General features: G+C 44.6%; 1 protein-coding gene across 1 annotated transcript in view; it reads left to right on the forward strand.

The window, feature by feature from the left end:
- The window catches only part of Glut4EF (Glucose transporter 4 enhancer factor), a 323,600-nt gene that overhangs the window by 15,266 nt on the left and 289,315 nt on the right, over positions 1-19,019 (forward strand). Inside the window, exon 2 of the mRNA XM_080267338.1 lies at positions 16,017-16,198. Within this exon, the coding sequence (XP_080123464.1) occupies positions 16,017-16,198 (182 nt within the window). The remainder of the gene's footprint in view (positions 1-16,016; positions 16,199-19,019) is intronic.

The raw sequence follows: 19,019 nt of genomic DNA on the forward strand, positions 1-19,019 counted from the left end.
GAAAAAAAGACAACAGTGATTTTTAATAACTATTCTTTTTATCTATGGAGGAGTTTGCCTTTAGTCTTACTGTTTCATGGTTTGGCTTGCCTGCCTTTCCAGCCTTCCTACTTTCCACCCACTTCTTTGCAACTTATCGAGGGTGTCTTCCTTCCCGCCCCGCCCTAATAGTGCCTTTGTACCAGCCACCCAAGTTCCTTTGCACGAGTCCATTTGGAGTTGAATCTTCCAAGTTTGAAGGGTTTTATCAGGCATTTTCAAGGTCTTTCCAGTGGCATTAGGCTAGTGCAAACTGGCATTTGCTGTGGCACAGAGCAGGTCAGCAGGTTTATGATGCAGGCTATTGATATGTATGGTGGCGCAGTACCTACAGGTATGTTTATTTCTGAGTAGGATATATCCACTTCCGTTCATATTAAGTAAGATACCGTAGGCTATTTGTTCAGTACTGATCATATTTAGTAAGACGGTATAACGGTTTTCACTCATAACTGATATTCGCTATTCATCAGCAGGCGTATAGCGTACGGCAGCAGGAAAAAAAAAAAAAGTGCACCATAGCGAACTCCAAAATTTTGCTATAGTGTAAATATGAAAGTACAGTATCAGCAGTAAAGTGATACTAAAACGTAAGTGTGGAATTACAGTACCAGCAATGAAATTAGGTTGCCGGGTTTAATCTTTTATGAACGATGGCGCTACCATGCCAGAGTTAAGACTGCACCAGTAGTACATTCTTATAGCGTCAGTGCACAGTGGCTAATTATGCCATTGTCTGGGAACTGAAATATGTCTTCACCTAATCCTGTTGTGTGGCTTTCTAGGGATGACTTGCGAGTATTGTTTGAGTGTTGCGCCATTTGTAATATATATTTGATGGTACTTTTATCGTGGCAGTTAAAGAGAGTTCATTTTTTGTGGCCAGTGTCTGCAGGAGTATTATCGAGGCCACACCGCGTTGCAACAGAGCCTTTTGTGCTGTTCAGTAGCCTATCTTTTCCTCACTTTCGCTTGTATGAAACACGGTACAGTCTGGGACAAGAGTTAGCTTAATATTGCACCTCTTCTGCTTCACTTTCTTTTCTTTTTCATGTTCTGGTTGATATTCCTAGTTTGCAATAGACTTACTGTGTTTCTCTGCCCTCTTCTACGTTATTATTATTTTTTTTTTTTAATTGCTGATATTCCTAATCTGAGGGAGGTTTGCTGTGTATCTCTGCTCATGGGTGTATGATGTTCACATTCTTTTGCTGACTGATGTTCTTAAGCTGAGAGAGGCGTGGGATGCTTCTCTCTTCATAGATTATTCGCTGATTTGATGCGTGAGGAAGAAAAATGACGGTCATACCGCAGGTGTGAAGTAGACGCAGCGAAATAGTTGGCGAAATATTAACCACGGAGCATAGCCTACATCCTTAGTGAGGGTAGGAGGAATTAGGACTGCATTTTTGGTAGCATAAGAGGCATCGTAGCACCTGATCGTTTGTGATGTATTTTGCATATTACACCTACATATTCTGTTGTGTTGTTTATATTGATGTAGTTTATCAGTACCCTACAAGAGGAAATTGAGGTGTATTATGCTGAATAAATCGGTAAGGAAGAGGCGTAACGAAAGCTCCTAGACTGGCCACATCGTTTAGCGACGTGGTAAATCCGAGCCAGCCAGCCAACCCGCCCCCTCCAGTGAAGTGGCGGAAATGGAAGTGAAGTGAGGATGGAGTGGTGGGCGTGGAAGTGAAGTGAGGTTGGAGTGGTGGGCGTGGAAGTGAAGTGAGGTTGGAGTGGTGGGCGTGGAAGTGAGGATGGAGTGGTGGGCGTGGAAGTGAAGTGAGGGTGGAGTGGTGGGCGTGAAAGTGAAGTGGGGATGGAGTGGTGGAAGTGAAGTGAGGTAGGAGTTGTGGAAGTGAAGTGAGGTTGGAGTGGTGGGCATGGAAATGAGAGTGGAGTGGTGAACGTGGAAGTGGTGAGGTTGGAGTGGTGGGCGTGGAAGTGAAGTGAGAGGAGTGGTGAACGTGGAAGTGGTGAGGTTGGAGTGGTGGGCGTGGAAGTGAAGTGAGAGGAGTGGTGAACGTGGAAGTGGTGAGGTTGGAGTGGTGGGCGTGGAAGTGGTGAGAGGAGTGGTGAACGTGGAAGTGGTGAGGTTGGGGTGGTGGGCGAGGAAGTGAAATGAGGGTGGAGTGGTGGACGTGGAAGTGAAGTGTGACTGGAGTGGTGGACGTGGAAGTGAAGTGAGGTTGGAGTGGTGGGCATGGATGTGAGAGTGGAGTGGTGGACGTGGAAGTGAGGTTGGAGTGGTGGGCGTGGAAGTGAAGTGAGGATGGAGTGGTGGGCTTGGATGTGGAGAAGTGAGGACAGAGTGGTGGGCGTGGAAGTGGAGAAGTGAGGATGGAGTGGTGGGCGTGGAAGTGGAGGTGAGGATGGTGTTGTGGGAATGGAAGTGGAGAAGTGAGGATGGAGTGATGGGCGTGGAAGTGGAGAAGTGAGGATGGAGTGATGGGCGTGGAAGGGGAGAAGTGAGGATGGAGTGATAGGCGTGGAAGTGGAGATGTGAGGATGGAGTGGTGGACGTGGAAGTGGAGAAGTGAGGGTGGAGTGGTGGGCGTGGAAGTGAAGTGAGGATGGAGTGGTGGGCGTGGAAGTGAAGTGAGGATGGAGTGGTGGGCGTGGAAGTGAAGTGAGGATGGAGTGGTGGGCGTGGAAGTGAAGTGAGGTTGGAAAAGTGGGCGTGGAATTGAGAGTGGATTGGTGGAAGCGAAGTGAAGGTGGAGTGGTGGGCGTGGAAGTGAAGTGAGGATGGAGTGGTGGGCGTGGAAGTGAAGTGAGGATGGAGTGGTGGGCGTGGAAGTGAAGTGAGGATGGAGTGGTGGGCGTGGAAGTGAAGTGAGGTTGGAGTGGTTGGCGTGGAATTGAGAGTGGAGTGGTGGAAGTGAAGTGAAGCTGGAGTGGTGGCGTAGGGGACAATTTTACGATCAGCTAATGGCGGTGTGTGGTGAGGGAGCCATCACTTAACTGGCTCACCTTAACCTATTCACAACCAGGGGTCTCACATAAACTGATTAAAAGCAGCTGGCGGCGGGGAAAAATAAAGAAGTAATGTGAAAGAGACGTCAGCGTGGTTTTTCTCTTTATTGAGTTCCGCGTGAATCACCGTGCCTGGCCTTTGTAACTGCACTACCCCCCGCCCCCCCCTCTCTCTCTCTCTCTGTCAAGTGTACATATGTTGTACGTACGGTATGTACACATTCTGAAGGGATAAACTCACTCTCGCCCTTAGTCTCTTCCTCCATGGAGCTTCTAGCAGCTTTTCATGAAGCTCCAGACTTAAGAGCCTGAACTTTTTCTGCATAGGTAGTTTAGTTCAGTCCCGGGCAAAACAGGCAATAGAAGGTAATTATATAGTACCATAACGAGCTTTCACTGGTCGACGAGAGAGAGAGAAGAGAGAGAGGGAGAGAGAGAGAGAGAGACGGTACTGTTGTTTGTGTTCACATTTGAGCAAGCACTGTCGTAGAAGTGACAGTAGAGGAAGAGGTCGATTTACAAACTTCTGATCAGTTTTATGTCGTAACTGATTTCTTCTCATGGGAAGGACAGGTAATGAGAGTGCAGGGTATGTCCATGTCTCTCGTTCCTCCTACAAAAATAAATCTTGGTTAGGAGAGGAAAAATTATATGATTTTTGTATATTTGCTTTACCAGGAAGAACTAGGAAAGAAGAGTGCTGAAGCTTCCCTTGCCACATGGTCATCCAACTTTATAATATTTAGTGTAAAGTTAGGACAGAGAATCTATTGTATGTTTGTGCATCCCTCCCCAGCTTTGCCAGACAACTGCGAGGGATTGTTCTGAGCTGTGGGAGGTGTGGCAATCGTAAATGCAGGACTTAAAGAGTGGACGCTGTAAATGGCAGAGTTGGTATGTATATGAACAGAGGAGGAATGGCATCTGTAAATGGTGGAGTTGGTATGGATGTGAACAGAGGACTAAGAAATGGAAGCAGTAAATGTTGGAGTTTGGATGGACGTGAAAAGACAGGAACGGAGGCTGTGAATGTTGGAGGTTGCATGGACGTGAATGGAGGACTAAGGAAGGGTAGGTTGTAAATGCTGAAAGTTTGTATGAGTAGGGAGGGAGAGTCACGTGGCGGTGACTGTAGAGTACGGTAGGTGATTGTGCCACTGGGGAGAGCAGAGGCTATTGTGGCAGTGAGCAGTGAAACTTGGGAGGGGCGATGACTGCACACACACACACACACACACACACACACACACACACACACACACACACACACACACACACACACACACACACACACACACACACACACACACACACACACACACACACACACACACACACACACACACACACACACACACACACACACACACACACACACACACACACACACACACACACACACACACACACACACACACACACACACACACACACACACACACACACACACACACACACACACACACACATCTCAGGTTACCCACAGGCACAAATATGACGCTCGAGTCGGTCTCTGTTTTGCATCAACTGCACATTTGCTGGATTTTTTTTTTTTTTGTTACCGTAACTAGAACCTCATTTTTTTTCTGTAGCCCACAAAACAATTACTGTACCATAAGTAATTTATTTTAAAATGTATCACTAGGTGAGGGAGGGTTTGCAGTTTATGTTTATTCGGGTTTATCAGTTAGGTAAAATCGAAACTGTATTAATTCAGTTATGGTTATGCTTGATAATTAACATTGTCTCAGGCTCAGCCAGTCTTTTTTTTTTTGGGGGGGGGGGGCAACTACAGTCCATGCTTCAGTTTTAGTTGGTGCTGTGAGAAATTATAATTTGAGCAGATCTGAATACACTCATTTCCAGAATGTGTCAGTTAATTTTCTCTTCAGTTTTATGGAGAAAAACGAAAGCTGTCTTCATGAGATTCTATCGTTATTGCATAAAGTAACGTAGTTGGTTTTCAAGCTGATGAAAATTCAGGCATGAACTACCGGTATTGCATTTTACTCTGCACGGAATGATAACCTAATGCTATGCAATTCCCGTCACTGATATTGGCTTATCAAGAAGAATCATGATTGCGACTGCAGGGTGCATTGCGTCAAGCCTCTGTGCTGGCTGGCTGGCGACGTGCGTGAGCTAGGTAATGTCACCCCCTGCAAATATATCATTACCAATTGATTCAGGACCTACGTTCCGGCTCGCGGCGTCTCAATTACAATTTAGCTGGTGCTGCTGCTAGTGACATAGCGTGTTTTGCAAGATGTGCGTGTTATTGGTGAGTCAGAAGGTACAACAGGATATCAGATTTTATCGAAGGAATATTCACTACCAGTAGTGCTTAACCCCATCACTACGAATGGTCTCCCTTAAGCTTTATGTATGTACGTCTTGTGGCAGAAGTAGTAAAATAAGATAAACATCTCTCTGGAGGGATGAAATGGAAGTAACGTCTGACCTCCTCACATTGAGCTGAAGAAAATCGTGAGACAGTAGTCAGAATAAAAAAAAGAATGAAGACGTCATTTTATTGAGGAACATTATTTCAGTGCTTGTAGGGAAGGAGAAATGTTGCATTCAAGATAGTCTATTGTAAGTTAGGGATGTTTCAGAATATCAACCTTTTCCATACAGTTGGTGTACCGTTAATTGGGGAAAGTGGCAAATTAACCTCATAGACAGTAATGGGACGTTAATTGGCCTGTTTCCTGCAATTAACTGTGGACTTTCCTTTCATGTTCGCGTCTTTGGCACTTTGTTGCAGTTAACCCCAGACGATGTTAATTCTTCTGAGAGTGAGTCATAAGAATTTACAGAGATAATATTGTCATCTGAACTCACGATCGGAACAACTTTGAGTATACATTCCACCTAACATTAGACGATTTGATGCAGCTGAGTGTTTATATTGCCACCATTAACTTCCATTTTCAGGACAACTCCAGGATGATATTCCAGCTGACGGCAGATTTCATTTAACCGAGAATGAATTGTAAGAGCCAGAGTGTCCAAAAAAGAAAAAGAAAACAAAATATTTAGACGAATAATTAAACAAATACATAAATAAAGAGGGCGAACTTAGTGACGCTGTAGGAAGTTGACAAATCCTCCATAGCCGTCCTCTTCCCGCTCACGTCCTCTCCGACAGATCCCCTTCTGGCGCCACAACGTTTCTTCCTCCCCCCATCCTCCCCCATCGCCTTGCTTCCCTCCCTCTTTCCTCATTCTCCCTACCCTCCCTTCTGGTCTACATGGGTTACGCCTATTTCCCCCTGGTACCCCCTAAGCCGCCACACATTTTACACACGCACATACACGTCCACACACGTACATACACACCCCTGTAGTCGCGTACCCGGAGTTCGGTGACCTCTCGTGTGTGTGTGTGTGTGTGTGTGTGTGTGTGTGTGTAGGCAGGTCGGGATAGCTTTGTTCCTCGGTGCTACGGGAGGCACGTAAATAGCGTCTTGGTTTACGACTACGGTAGCTTCGTTGTACAGCCTGGGTCATAAATTCGCTTACTATATCACCACTTGTGCTTTTCACTTCTCCCTACTGCTTAACCTTTCCAGACTGAGAAAAGCTTGGCATGTTTCTCTGCCTATAGACGGTTCTCTTTTATGCGATACATTATGGAGGGAAGTGATGGACATACTATGGGCTTTAGACTCGTTGGAATAGCAGGGGGACTTACTTTGAAGTCATCTCACAGAAACTGAGTATAAAACATGTTTGGGGCTATGTTTTTGTCTCATTCGTTTAATCTGACATCTGCAATAGCTAGTTGGCCTAGTAAAATACTTATTATTTAGCTTAACTTTCCAGAGTAGTTTTCATTTTGTTGATCATTTAACGTAAGGAGATTTGGGCCACTGAATTAACCCATTCGTGAACAGGACAACCTCAGTATGCTATTCCATCTCACGCCGGATCGAATTCAGTTGAGTCACAGGGATCCGAGTGTTATTTTTCTTGGAATAGAACAAGACATGCATGATTCCGAGTATACTTTCATTGTTATTAGAACGTCTCGATGTTGATGACAAACTACACTAGCGTCATTACCATCATATTTGCAATTTTAATGATACGGTACCATAATTTTGATAAAGCATATTTTAAAATCGGTTTTGCTGTTTAGCTGCATAAAGCATTCCTCCCGCCAGTCATATGACGTATTTTTCTTGCTGCCTCCAAGAGATTTTTACAGCTTAGACTGTACCAAAACCCACCAGTAAAAAAAAAAAAAAAAAATCCCGAACTGAATAAAATCGTCCGGAAGTGACAAGAATTACGTTATTGCACGGGGTGCAGAGCGAACAAAATTGTTATAATTACGATATGATACTAGTTATCTTGCGAACATAATTGGGAACTTTTCTGTCGGGGACAAAAGTTCGCCTATTATCATTACGTCTATTTTAGCACTTAAGGCATATCCTGCCCGTCACTTTCCTCCTTATTTAATATACCAGAGGGAATCATGTATGAACAGAGAAACATACCAAGCCTGTCTCAGTTTAGGTATGTTTGCTTGCGGAGGAAAATGAAAAGTAGAGGTGAAAATGATATTTGGGTAACTTTTGTATCTGGCTGTTCCTAGCGTTCTTTGTTTGGGTTGACGTGGCAACAGCGCGCGGGAGATGTGGCCGCGAGGGAGTGGGGGTTTGTTATTGTGTGACGTCACAAGGTCGGGGGGTCCGCTGGCGAGAGATGGCAGTCCCGGCTTGCTCGGGGGAGCAGTAGTGGGAGGAGACGAGGCCACTGTGATACGGGAAATACGGTTGCGATAGATCATTATGTTTACATGTCGCGTTTAGTGTTATGTATGTTGCTCATCTCGCGTCACCAGCAAAGCAAACAGTAAACTGGCGTCCCAATTCAGCTACAGATACGCTTGGAAGTTCAGTAGTTGCCCTTACGTTGCATAATGTCTGAAAATAACCCTACTCGGGCTGACAAAACTTTCATACTTTTTCTTCCTCTTGTGTAGGTGTTGCTTCCCTCTCCACTTCCGGGCTTCCCCATTTTACCAAACCCGGGTGCAGTGTTGACTTTCGTTAGTTATCGTATATCTACTAGTTTAATCTGTAGTATAAATGGAAGTTAAAAGTTGTAGAAGACTCCATATGGTACTATATGAAGTCTTCCACTGTTTGAAAACCTGAAAAACACTGTTGGCCATGATCCTGAATATGTTTCTTTAAAGTTTCTCCCAGCTTTGTTGTTTTCCTCTTTATCTTATCCTCGCTTCAAGCATCCTTTCCCTCTCTCCTCCCCCCCAAACCCTCCTCCTCAGCTCTCCACCATACCTCCTCTGCACCCTCTCCTCTTAGCAACTACACTCTGAATTCGTCCCCCCCCCCCTTCCCCCCTAACTCGCCGCTCTCGGCGGCGCCGTGTTCCATCCATTTCCTCTTTGCTCCTCCCCTCATTTCTCAAGCATTCGCTTCTGTTGTCCCATCCTCCTCTAAGCAAACACCTCTCTTCCCGTCCTTGCCAACCTACTACTCTTGCAGTGGTATTACACTCGGTATTTTAAAAGGAATACCCGGTACTTTGCCGTTTCTCCTTCCCATCTCATTTCTTAAGCATTTACTCTGTTGCCCTTACCTCCTCCAAGTAAACAACTCATCCCATCCTTACCAGCCTACGACTCATGTGCTTCACCCTCAGTTTATTAGTATTACATTCGTTACTGGTTGCTACCAGGTAATCTTAACAAAACAATATTTTTTTTGTTTTTCTTATTTCCCGGCATCTCTTTACAGCTCCATTTTTTCATTGGTAGAGCTGGAGAGAAAAGGGGGGAGAGATGAAGGGATGTCCGGTGATCGATGTGAGAATTTTAGTCCACGGGGTTGGAGAGCTCGGGGGAAGGGGGGATTGAGGGAGGAGGGGAATTTGACATGTGGGGAAAAAATAGTTTCCTTTTTTTTTTTTTTTTTAAATTCATATTTAATTTTACTTTTGAGTTGATAGACGATGCCGTGTTTCAGAGGACTTTTTACGATTTTGTACTTCATATTCCGTAGCTGCGTTCATTTGAGAGGGATATTGATTTTGGTGAATTCGCTCTCTCACCTACGACGCAGTTTACAGAGCCAACTACGCAGCATCTACCTTTGGAAGGATGCGAGGGGGTAGTCTTATCCTGAACGTGGTCCCTTTGGACTGTGTATATATATGTTGCACGTCGGACTATAATACAAGTAGTCTGAAGCGCATCCACAAACAAAGGTACCCCTCCACAAGTATGTGTAGATGGTCAGACCTATGAGGTAGAACTAGGATTCCGGGGGTTTGAATGGTGCTTTTTTGTTTATACGGTAAGGTTCTTTGGTTTAGGCTGTGTATAGTGTTTTCAAAGAAATAAAAGAATGCGTTTAAAAACGCGACTGGAGTGCTGAGAACGCAGTGTTATGCTACGTAACCGGAGCTAAGCGGTTAAGCTCTGAGTGCAATAGATATCTTTGGAGCATCTTATCAGAAGAGTGCCAAACATCATCCGGTGTCGAGCACTCAGCACTCACTGCTGCCCAGGCTACAGTTCCAGCACACAATTTGCTCCTGTGTAATCTGTTCACTGTCACCGAGAAGTAATCACCACAGTTACTTGTGATTAATCTTCACTGGCTGGTTGTCATTTACATATATATATATATATATATATATATATATATATATATATATATATATATATATACTGTATATATGGTAAGTTACTGGCATCGCTTGCTCGTCAGGAACTTGAGAGGAGGACGAGTTGGTTCCTTGTCATTCGCAGCTGCTGGTAGGATTTTATTGAGGAAGATACGAGTTGGTCCTTCTCGTTAGCAGCTGTGGGAAAGATTTAAGAGAGGGAGGCATAGCTGTAGGGAATATTTAATGAAGGAAGACACGAGTTGTTTCCTTCTCATTAGCAGGAGCAGGAAGGTTTAAATGGAGACTAACGTGAGTTGTGCTTATTAGCATCGGTTGGAAAGGTTTGAGAGAAGAATACGCGATTTTTTCCCTTTCATTAGTGAGTTGGTTCCTTCTCACTAGCAATTGAGGGAAAGATTTTAAAGGGGAAGACAGTTTTGTTCCATCTCATTAGCAGCTGTGAGAAAGACCTAAGAGGAAGAGACGAGCTGGTTCCTTCTCGTTAGCAACTAACTGTGGGAAAGATTTGCCTAATACTTGCTGAGCAGGGAAAAGCAGCATTGTCCCAGCAACCCAGGCGGCATTGTGCTGTAGGCCTCGCTAGTCATTGTGGGATATACGCCATGGGAGTGTCACACAACGGGCGATGATGGACCCATGAGCCAGTGCTTTTGTAATTGACTGTTATCAGGTAGTTGGTCTTTGATGATGATTTATGAAGAAGGGGAAGAGAGGTTTGATTACAATGATAATAGATAGATAAGTAGATGGATTGGTGGATAGATAGACGTAAATTGATAATATAACAAAACTTAAATTAATTATGGTAACCACCATTTTCCCTCATGATAGGGAAAGCGTTTGTATTGTATCTAAAGCCCGGCTATGTTATTCAGCAGTCTCAAGAGCTTGAAGGTATTGACTGTTCTCGTTAAGTAAGGAAGCTCCGTAACACCTTGCCAATTTATTTTTGTATCTTGTGGGTTAAAATAACCTTGTGTGCATTTTATGTCGTCTGTCAATAGTTAAAAAGTTATAAACAACATACAAGAGAGCGGTAAGGCGCAATGTGCACAATAAATCGCGGAAGATGTTTCGAAGCCTCCTGTTGCATCGAGACTACTATGTGATGTGACATGAAGTCCAGTGGGTACCCTTGAGTGTAAGGCGATCCGGTGGTAGCGTGTCTTGCTCCCGGCCTCTCCCACAACTATACCACACTCCACTTCTGTTCAGTTCCTGTAGGCTATTCTTGTCAATATGGTGGTGTGGTCAATAAATTGTCATTATGTGTATGTCTCTCTGTGTCGATCTGTGTGCGGTATATACCGATATCTACTGTGTATTATGTACGGTATCTGTATCTGTATTGGTGTGTCTGTCTGTCTACTTATGTCTGAGATTTTCCATTATCATTTTCTATCAGGATCTAGACCACATCACCTTTACTGGGATGTCGCCGTTCAAAATTGTATTCTTACTACTTCCTTGACGATACGATATTTTTTTTTTTTTTAAATAAATTAAATGTAAAAAAATAAAATAAAAAGTGTATTGAGGTTAACAACCCCGATGTGTCTGGTCAAGCAGACCCACCCAAGATCAAGATCTAGGACCCACCTACCGCAGGCAAGCAGTCGCCCCTGCGGGACCGCCCCAAGCAGAGAAACAATGTTCCTTTGCGGCATAGCCTACAGCACCTCGTCACAGCAAGGCGCGGGGAGAAGTGTGGAGGTTTGGTTCCTGGATGGATGCCGCATGTATCTCCGCACAGTTAACAGGTGCACCATAATAGGCAGAACTTCACCCCGTAATCTGGTTGTATGGTTACCACCCAGCGATGTAAATGGTTTACTAGGTTACAGGAAATCATTAGGTTTGTCACTCGGTATAGAGTCATCTGAAATGGAAAGAATAATAATAAGAGGTGACAGAGGCTGGGAGACTCTGGGAAGACAGGAGGGCCGACACCAAAAAGGAATGATGAAGCAAGAAGTGCTGTAGACAGCACTACATTAGGTGAGTGGATGATGGGTAACCCCACATACCACCATCCTGTATTGAGGTAAATGTAATAATATGCTGAAATATGAGTCATTTGGAGTATTACTGTGATAGTTTAAAGGAGGCATAAGCTAGTGTGTGTGTGTGTGTGTGTGTGTGTGTGTGTGTGTGTGTGTGTGACCAGGAAAAAAATATATAAGGCCTGCTAAGGGAGTGTTAGTATAATAAGAAGATTCCAGGGAAAAGTCCTTAGAATGGCTGTCAATCAGTTCTTTAAATAAACCAGTCTTCAGAGCCGTTAAGTATTTTCAGTAGTTTTATATTCTTGTTTGGTCGTTTATTATCTCTAACATTCACTCCAGTGTGGTCGTGCCGTGTTTGGTAGCTTGTTGAGTGAACGTAAAAGCAAAACAAGCACTCTTAAACTCAGGATACAAAAGATAATGGGTGTGGTACCAGGAATACTAGAAAAATGGAGAGAGAGAGAGAGAGAGAGAGAGAGAGAGAGAGAGAGAGATCGCGTCACTAGATTACTCTTGAAACACATCCGATTTTAACGTACGACATATGTAAGGACAAGGTGAGTTAAATGCACTTATAATGGTGATGGTGATATAGCAGAACTTTATCACCTTCGATACGAGCAGTAGTAATATAAATTTTGTCGTCTGGCGTTGGCAAGGATAAAATGGAGATGTAAAACTTATCGAAGGTGTTTGTTGATAGTTTCTAGCCATATTAGCGATGGAAGTCTCCTAAACTGATAATGTCGTTTGGCGCTATACGGAAGAAAGTATAAAAAAGTAAAGAATAAAATAAAAGCTAGTTAAGGGCCGTTTCCTCTCTCTCTCTCTCTCTCATTAAATTATTATCATTATTAGAACAGCTTTCCTAGAGTCCATAGTGAGCTCCATGCCTCCCCTAAGAAGCTTACCGTGTTTGGGATTGTTTTTATAGATATACGACCAATTCAACTGAGGAAGCGGCCCTAAAGTGTGCCAAGGGTGTAGGTGTGGGTGTTGGAGGCGTCAGTCCTGCTGGCTCCTGATAAGAGGACAGCCAGGGAGGATATAGGTCGGTGCCTGCCCACCTCCACCACTACCCACTCCATCACTCCCACCCTCTCCACCACTATCTCCTCCCTTACTCCCACCCCCACCACCATCTCCTCCCTTATTCCTACCCCCTCACCACCTTCTCCACCTTCCTCTTCACCTCCTTCCCTCTCCATCCCACCATTGAGAGTTGCGGGACGTATCGTGGGGGGAAGATTGGGATTACCAAGTGTAGTCTGGCTCCCTTAATGACCCTCGTTCAGTCAGTAGGCATAAAATTAAACTTTCTCCACCCCCGCCACCTCCCTCACCACTCCCACTCACGTCATCTCTCATCTTCACATCTCTCCTCCCAGATCACCTCATTATGTTATTGTGGTAGAAACGAGTGTCATGTGTTGTCGTCCCCCTCCAGTAAATTGTTTCTGACACCAACGAAGATGGAGAGTGACGGGAAGTGAAAGCATGTGTGCCAGTCGACCCACGTCTCACGTTCCACTGGCCATGTACTTATAAACTTTCTTCAGCGTAAATTTTTCCACAAGAGTGCTTGGTATATGGCCCATTTCACTGGATATGATGGTGATAATTCTCCCAATTTCATACTCTGTTTTGTTGAACCTGCGTCACCTCATTATTATTTTCTTTATTTTCTTATTTCTTCATGGTATTTTTTTTTTTCCCCCAGCAGGCTGTTATACGTTGGGGAGGGGAGGTATCATTGTGAGTTGGGAAGCCTTCACTCTTTCTCCTTTTTTTTCACACGTTGGTTAGATTACTGTTTAGAATTAATTTTTTTCTCTAACATACCGGTATAGCCTCGAAATGGGTCACGATTGTTGTCTGTGTTTCCTACATACTCCTGTGTACTATTATGATGATAACGATGATGCGGTTGGTAAACACTTCACGACCAAATACAAGTACAGTAATAACGTGGAAAATACGGCAAAACTAAATTTTTCGTGTTAGTATATAGCTGCGGTAGAGATTTGTTTATCGTAAAAATCGTGATCGAGATAACTAACATATTCCATTTTATACCAGACTATTTTATCAAGTTGGAAGTAAGTTCTGTGTCCCTGAAAGTGTTAAGATCTGTTTTGAATGCTTTCCTGTTGGCCTATGCTGCTGCTAGGCCTACACTTAGCTACACAGCCACCGCACCCCACCCGGCCTGAGTGGGGAGGGGAGGCGGGGGAGAGGGGAGGTAATGTGAGGGGAGAGGGAGTAACAGAACCTGACGGCCTAGTGAGGGGTCTTTAACTCCGTCATTACCCTCCAACACAAAGGTTGATCTCTGTCCAGGCTCGCGCTTACCCAACCTCTTATTTTAACCGTCCCACCTCGCTGACTCTCACCTCTTCACCTGGGTACCGATGGACAGTTTTATTAAGCTTTAGGAGACTTCTCGTATATTTATAGTGAGTGGATACTTGTGATGTCTGAGCACGTTTCGCATCAATATCGAATCACAGTGACGAAACACGCAATAAGCATTGGCTCGAAGGGATGCTGCTTCAGTTCATCACGCCTACACTTTAATTTTCAACGTATTATTATTATTATTATTATTATTATTATTATTATTATTATCATTATTATTATTATTATTATTATTATTATTATTATTATAGACAGTCACATGTAAACTCTTCTCTATGCTGGATCTAAGATGGCGTAAGAATAAAGCAAGAAAGATGTCCTGGTGCTGATGGATTTATGTACCAAAACTAATCATGAATTCACTCAGGAAGCTGCTTCGTTTTTGGGTGCCTGTACCAAATTGAACCTGTCTCTTACGTAGTAGGCCTGAGCCGAGTGGTGATGTGCTACTATGGTGAACCGTGAATGGGGGAGCTCTAAACCTGGACAAGTTAATGGGCGGCCAGTGTAATGTTTCACGGTGGGAGGCGAAGGATGGGGCAAGGCAAAGGGAGGGAATGGAGTGGAAGGTAGCGAAGGGGTGCGGGAGGGTAAGGAGTTAAAGGGGAGGGAAAGGAAGGGAAGGTGAGAGAATTAATGAAAAAGAAAGGGATGTTGGGGAAGAGAAGGGAATCGAAGGAAAGAGGGAAAGAAAGAGAAGGGAACTGAAGTAAGGGATAAGGGAAGATAAGGACGGAAAGGGAAAGAAAGACAGTAGAATAGATACGAAGGGGAAGGGGAAGGGAAGGGAAGGGAGGGCAAGGCAGAAAAGGGAAGAGGAGAGAGGGCAGGGAAGGAAGGAAAAGGGAAGGGAAGGAAGAACAGGGAAGGAAAGGTAACAGAGAGGAGGGGAAGGGTATGGTAGGGCTGGGGAGGGAAGAAAAAAGAAGGGATGTTGGTGATGGAGGTGTGCCGAGTCGTGTGGTGAGGGGAACAGGGACGGGAGGAGGTGGGGGGGGTTCTTCCTCTCTGTTTACCGAGTGGAATCATTCCTGGAATTTAAAGGGGATGCTGTCGAAAGTAAAGACTGGGGAGAGCTGAGGCCCTTGTGTTGTGTCCATATCAAAGGGGCGGGTTCCTGTTGACAGAGGAGGCTTCGTGGTATTTCTTTCTTAAGGCCTTCCCTATGATGATGACTTCCATATTCATGATATCTCCTGGCGCATTTCACTAGCTTGAAGGGTCACACACACACACACACACACACACACACACACACACACACACACACACACACACACACACACACACACACACACACACACACACACACACACACACACACACACACACACACACACACACACACACACACACACACACACACACACACACACACACACACACACAGAGTCCTGTTGTCATAATATATGTATCTACAGTAGGCTATATATCAGTCCATATGTCTGTCTGTCTACTGTACGTCTGCCTTCTTTTTTTTTTTTTTTTTTTAATAATAGAACAGAGGAAAAAAAATGAAAAAAAAAAAAAATCCATACACCAGATTACTGGTATCCTCCATTCATAAAAAAATCTGTAATAGTTGGACTTGAACGGCTGTAAGTTGAAGATGGGGGGAAACAACTCTAGGGAAGCGAGTTCCAAAGAGATGCAATTCGGGGAATAAAAGATTTCTGATAGACGGAAGTCCTGCAGTATGGAAGTGTGACATTCCATTTGTCTATCCATATCCATCTGTCTGTCTTTATAGTTACCTGTTTGATTGTATATCTATCAATGTATCTATATAGGCGCATATATTTTCTGCACATGTGTCTGTCTTTGTACAGTATATCTCAAGGTTTATGAGAAAGTGTGAGGGGAATGGCTGACCCCATTTTTTTCTCTCTGCCTCAACAGACGGGTGTGCGCCAGGACGTAAAGAAGAGGATCGAGGACATCCGCCTGCTGGAGTCGCGAAAGTCGGCCCGTCTGGCTGATCAGGACACAGACTTCGCAAAGCTGGCCGACATGTCCACAGACCGCAAGGAACGCAAACCCTCACAGACCATTGATGTCCCTGCCGCTGCTGGGGTCCCTGGGTGAGTACCTGAATGAAGCTTTGGTGGTGGAGTTATATCTCGACTTTATATCTCACACAAAAAGTAGTAGTTGGAAGTAGTGAAGAAGAGTAATGTGGGTTTAGCCCTTAATTTTTTATTTTCTTTCCTTCCTCGTTGCAGCCACCAGTGTTAACCCTTAAAGTATGGCTGGCATCCTTTTACCTCCCACCTTCCTAGCGGAGATCGTATTCTTAACCTAAGTATGGCTATATAGGTTTTCCTAGTACTGTGCGTTGATGAGTTAGTGTTATGGGTACTTAGATTGGCTTCGGATATACTAGAACCATTTTGCAGTCTAGAATGATATACTGAGTGTTGCTTCACAGTGCCTTTCCACAAGTCACCACAATGTCTGGGGAACAGGGCGACCTGGAGCCCGTGTTACTTATGACTCGAGCCTCCTGTGGTGGACTTGGTGAATGCCGAAGGAGAGTGCCTAGTGTTTATAGCGACCATGGATGTTGTATTTTATTGTTCTCGGAGGGTAGGCAGAGGGGAGGCTTAGGATTGGACGAAGGGTTAGAGCGGGTGGCGTTATTGAGAAGATGGTGGGGGAGTAGGGCAGGGGAGGGTGAAGAAGAGTATAGCAGGGTAGAGTATATTGTAGTATACTGTTGTGTAAAGCAGTGTGGAGTGGAGTCAGGTGAAATGAGGTAGAGAAGCACAATCTATTCGACAACTGGGTACAGTAAAATAGTGTACTTTAGTGTAGTGTAGAGTTTTTGTGAAGTACCTTGTGCATATTAGTGATGTGGAGTGCTGGAGTGTAGAGTAGTGTAGGCCAGAGGGGATTAGTGTCGTGTTGTGTAGCGGTGTGAAGGAGCGCACCCACATTCTTGGCCTTGAGGAACGAGTCTCCGAGTTGGACGAGGTAGCCATAGTGTGTCTTGAGCCTCAATGTCCAATTATTTCAAGATTATATAAATTTACGATATTTTGTGGTGTCATTAAACCAGTAGGGGATTTTCATTCATTGCTTATTTTGGTACAGTTAAGTATTTTCATGCCTCAAGTGTGAGTTAGAGGCAGTGGAATAGTAGGCACTTTTTTTTTTTTTTTTATGACTACCCTATGAAGAAATTAACTGGGAAGGAAGAAGTACCATGGAACCTACCAAGAAGACGAAAATACAGCCCCTGGGGAGTTGTGTGTTTGGAATGGGTTGGGATGTTATGTGATGGGAAGCTGTATGAGTGGGATGGGATGTGATGTGATGGGTTGCTGTGAGAGTGGGAAGGGATGTGATGTGATGTAATGGGGTGGGAAGCTATGGATGTGAGAAGGGAAAGGATGTGATACGATGTTTCGCTGTGGGAGTGGGATGAGAAGGGATGTGATGTGATGGGAAGCTGTGTGGTTGTGAGAAGTAATGTTTTGTGATGGGAAGCTGTGTGGTTGTGAGAAGTAATGTTTTGTGATGGGAAGTTATAGAGGTGGATGGGAAAGGTTGTGATGTGATGGGAAGCTGTGCATGTGGGAAGGGATGTGATGTGATGGGAAGCTGTGAGAGTAGGAAGGAATGTACAGTACAGTGATTTGGACCAGCGGAAGGGGGCAGGCTGGGAAGAGCTGTGGTGTGATGGGAAGCTATATCTGAAGCTGTTATACCTCTGCTGCGTGAGTATAGGCTGAACGGTAACCTCTGACTCCCTCCATCTAAGCAACACGCACCTTCCATACCCCTCACAGCTTTCTAAATCACCCTTGACAAGCCAGCAGTATAGGCGAGGGTTGTAAGCTGTAAATAAGAGATCAGATTGCTTTTCGGATGCCAGTGTTGCAGGTAAAATGCACTTAAGTAGATAATTTACCTGTCACACACCATTATCGCTTGGCTGCAAGTTACCTGTTTTTACACTTTTAATGGAACGTGAGGAGAAATTGTGGGCACCAGGAGAGAGAGAGAGAGAAGGAAGACCATTTTACCTCCTTGCGGCGTACGTGAACAATGTTATTCTGCTTGTAATATCGTACCAGTGCCAAAGGGTTAATGGTGGTTGTGTGAACTTACATTAAATAAATACAGTACTATATATTCCATTTATTAATTCCTTTTAAACAGGAATAATTCACTTAATGGGTACGTGGGGAGTCCGTTTTTAGTGGAGGATTATTTATGTGGAGGTGTGTAGCGTGTGGAGGGGGAATTAGCCATGATGATGTCAGGGTGGTGCGGATGTGGAGTACGGAGGTGGAGGAGGGGATGTGGAGTACAGGGGGTAGCGGAAGGGATGGGGGGGGGGTTGCGCGGGCTGCGGTGTCACGGTGGCTCAGTCGGTTTGGTACTGTCCTCACGTTAGAGGGAGGCTCTGGGACCGTATTCATAAAGGGCCTTAGCCAGTTTCGGCGATAAATATGTCTCCGTAGCTGCTAGTCTTTATAAGGAATAATTACTTTGTCGCATGTTTAGCTGAACACAAGGAAAGAGAAAGCATGAAAGATGGAGAAATTTGAACAACTATGCCCTATAGTAGTTGTCGCCCCAGCTTCATCTAAACTGTGAACCCGGTGGACTGCAGGAAGAAATTGCCCTCCTCAGGCAGTCCACCAACCACTTTTTGTGAAATGTGGAGGAAAATAAGGGACTTATAACCAGATAGGGCAGTCACCCAGTAATATCAGTGCCATCCCGAGAAGGCGCCCCTCGCCAGTACAACATGCCCAGTGAAAGGGGCATTGCAGCCCCCGTAACCTTAGCTTTACCTGAAGGTCTAACCAGTTGGTACAGCGTTCAAATAACTAACACCTGCACCATACGACTTTCTCTTGTTTTTGTCTGTGCTGTGTGTTTCTTGTACTG

The sequence above is a fragment of the Coenobita brevimanus genome, chromosome 23 (assembly GCF_032717465.1).
Source record: "Coenobita brevimanus isolate Jiangsu-jjx chromosome 23, ASM3271746v2, whole genome shotgun sequence".
Taxonomy (NCBI): domain Eukaryota; kingdom Metazoa; phylum Arthropoda; class Malacostraca; order Decapoda; family Coenobitidae; genus Coenobita; species Coenobita brevimanus.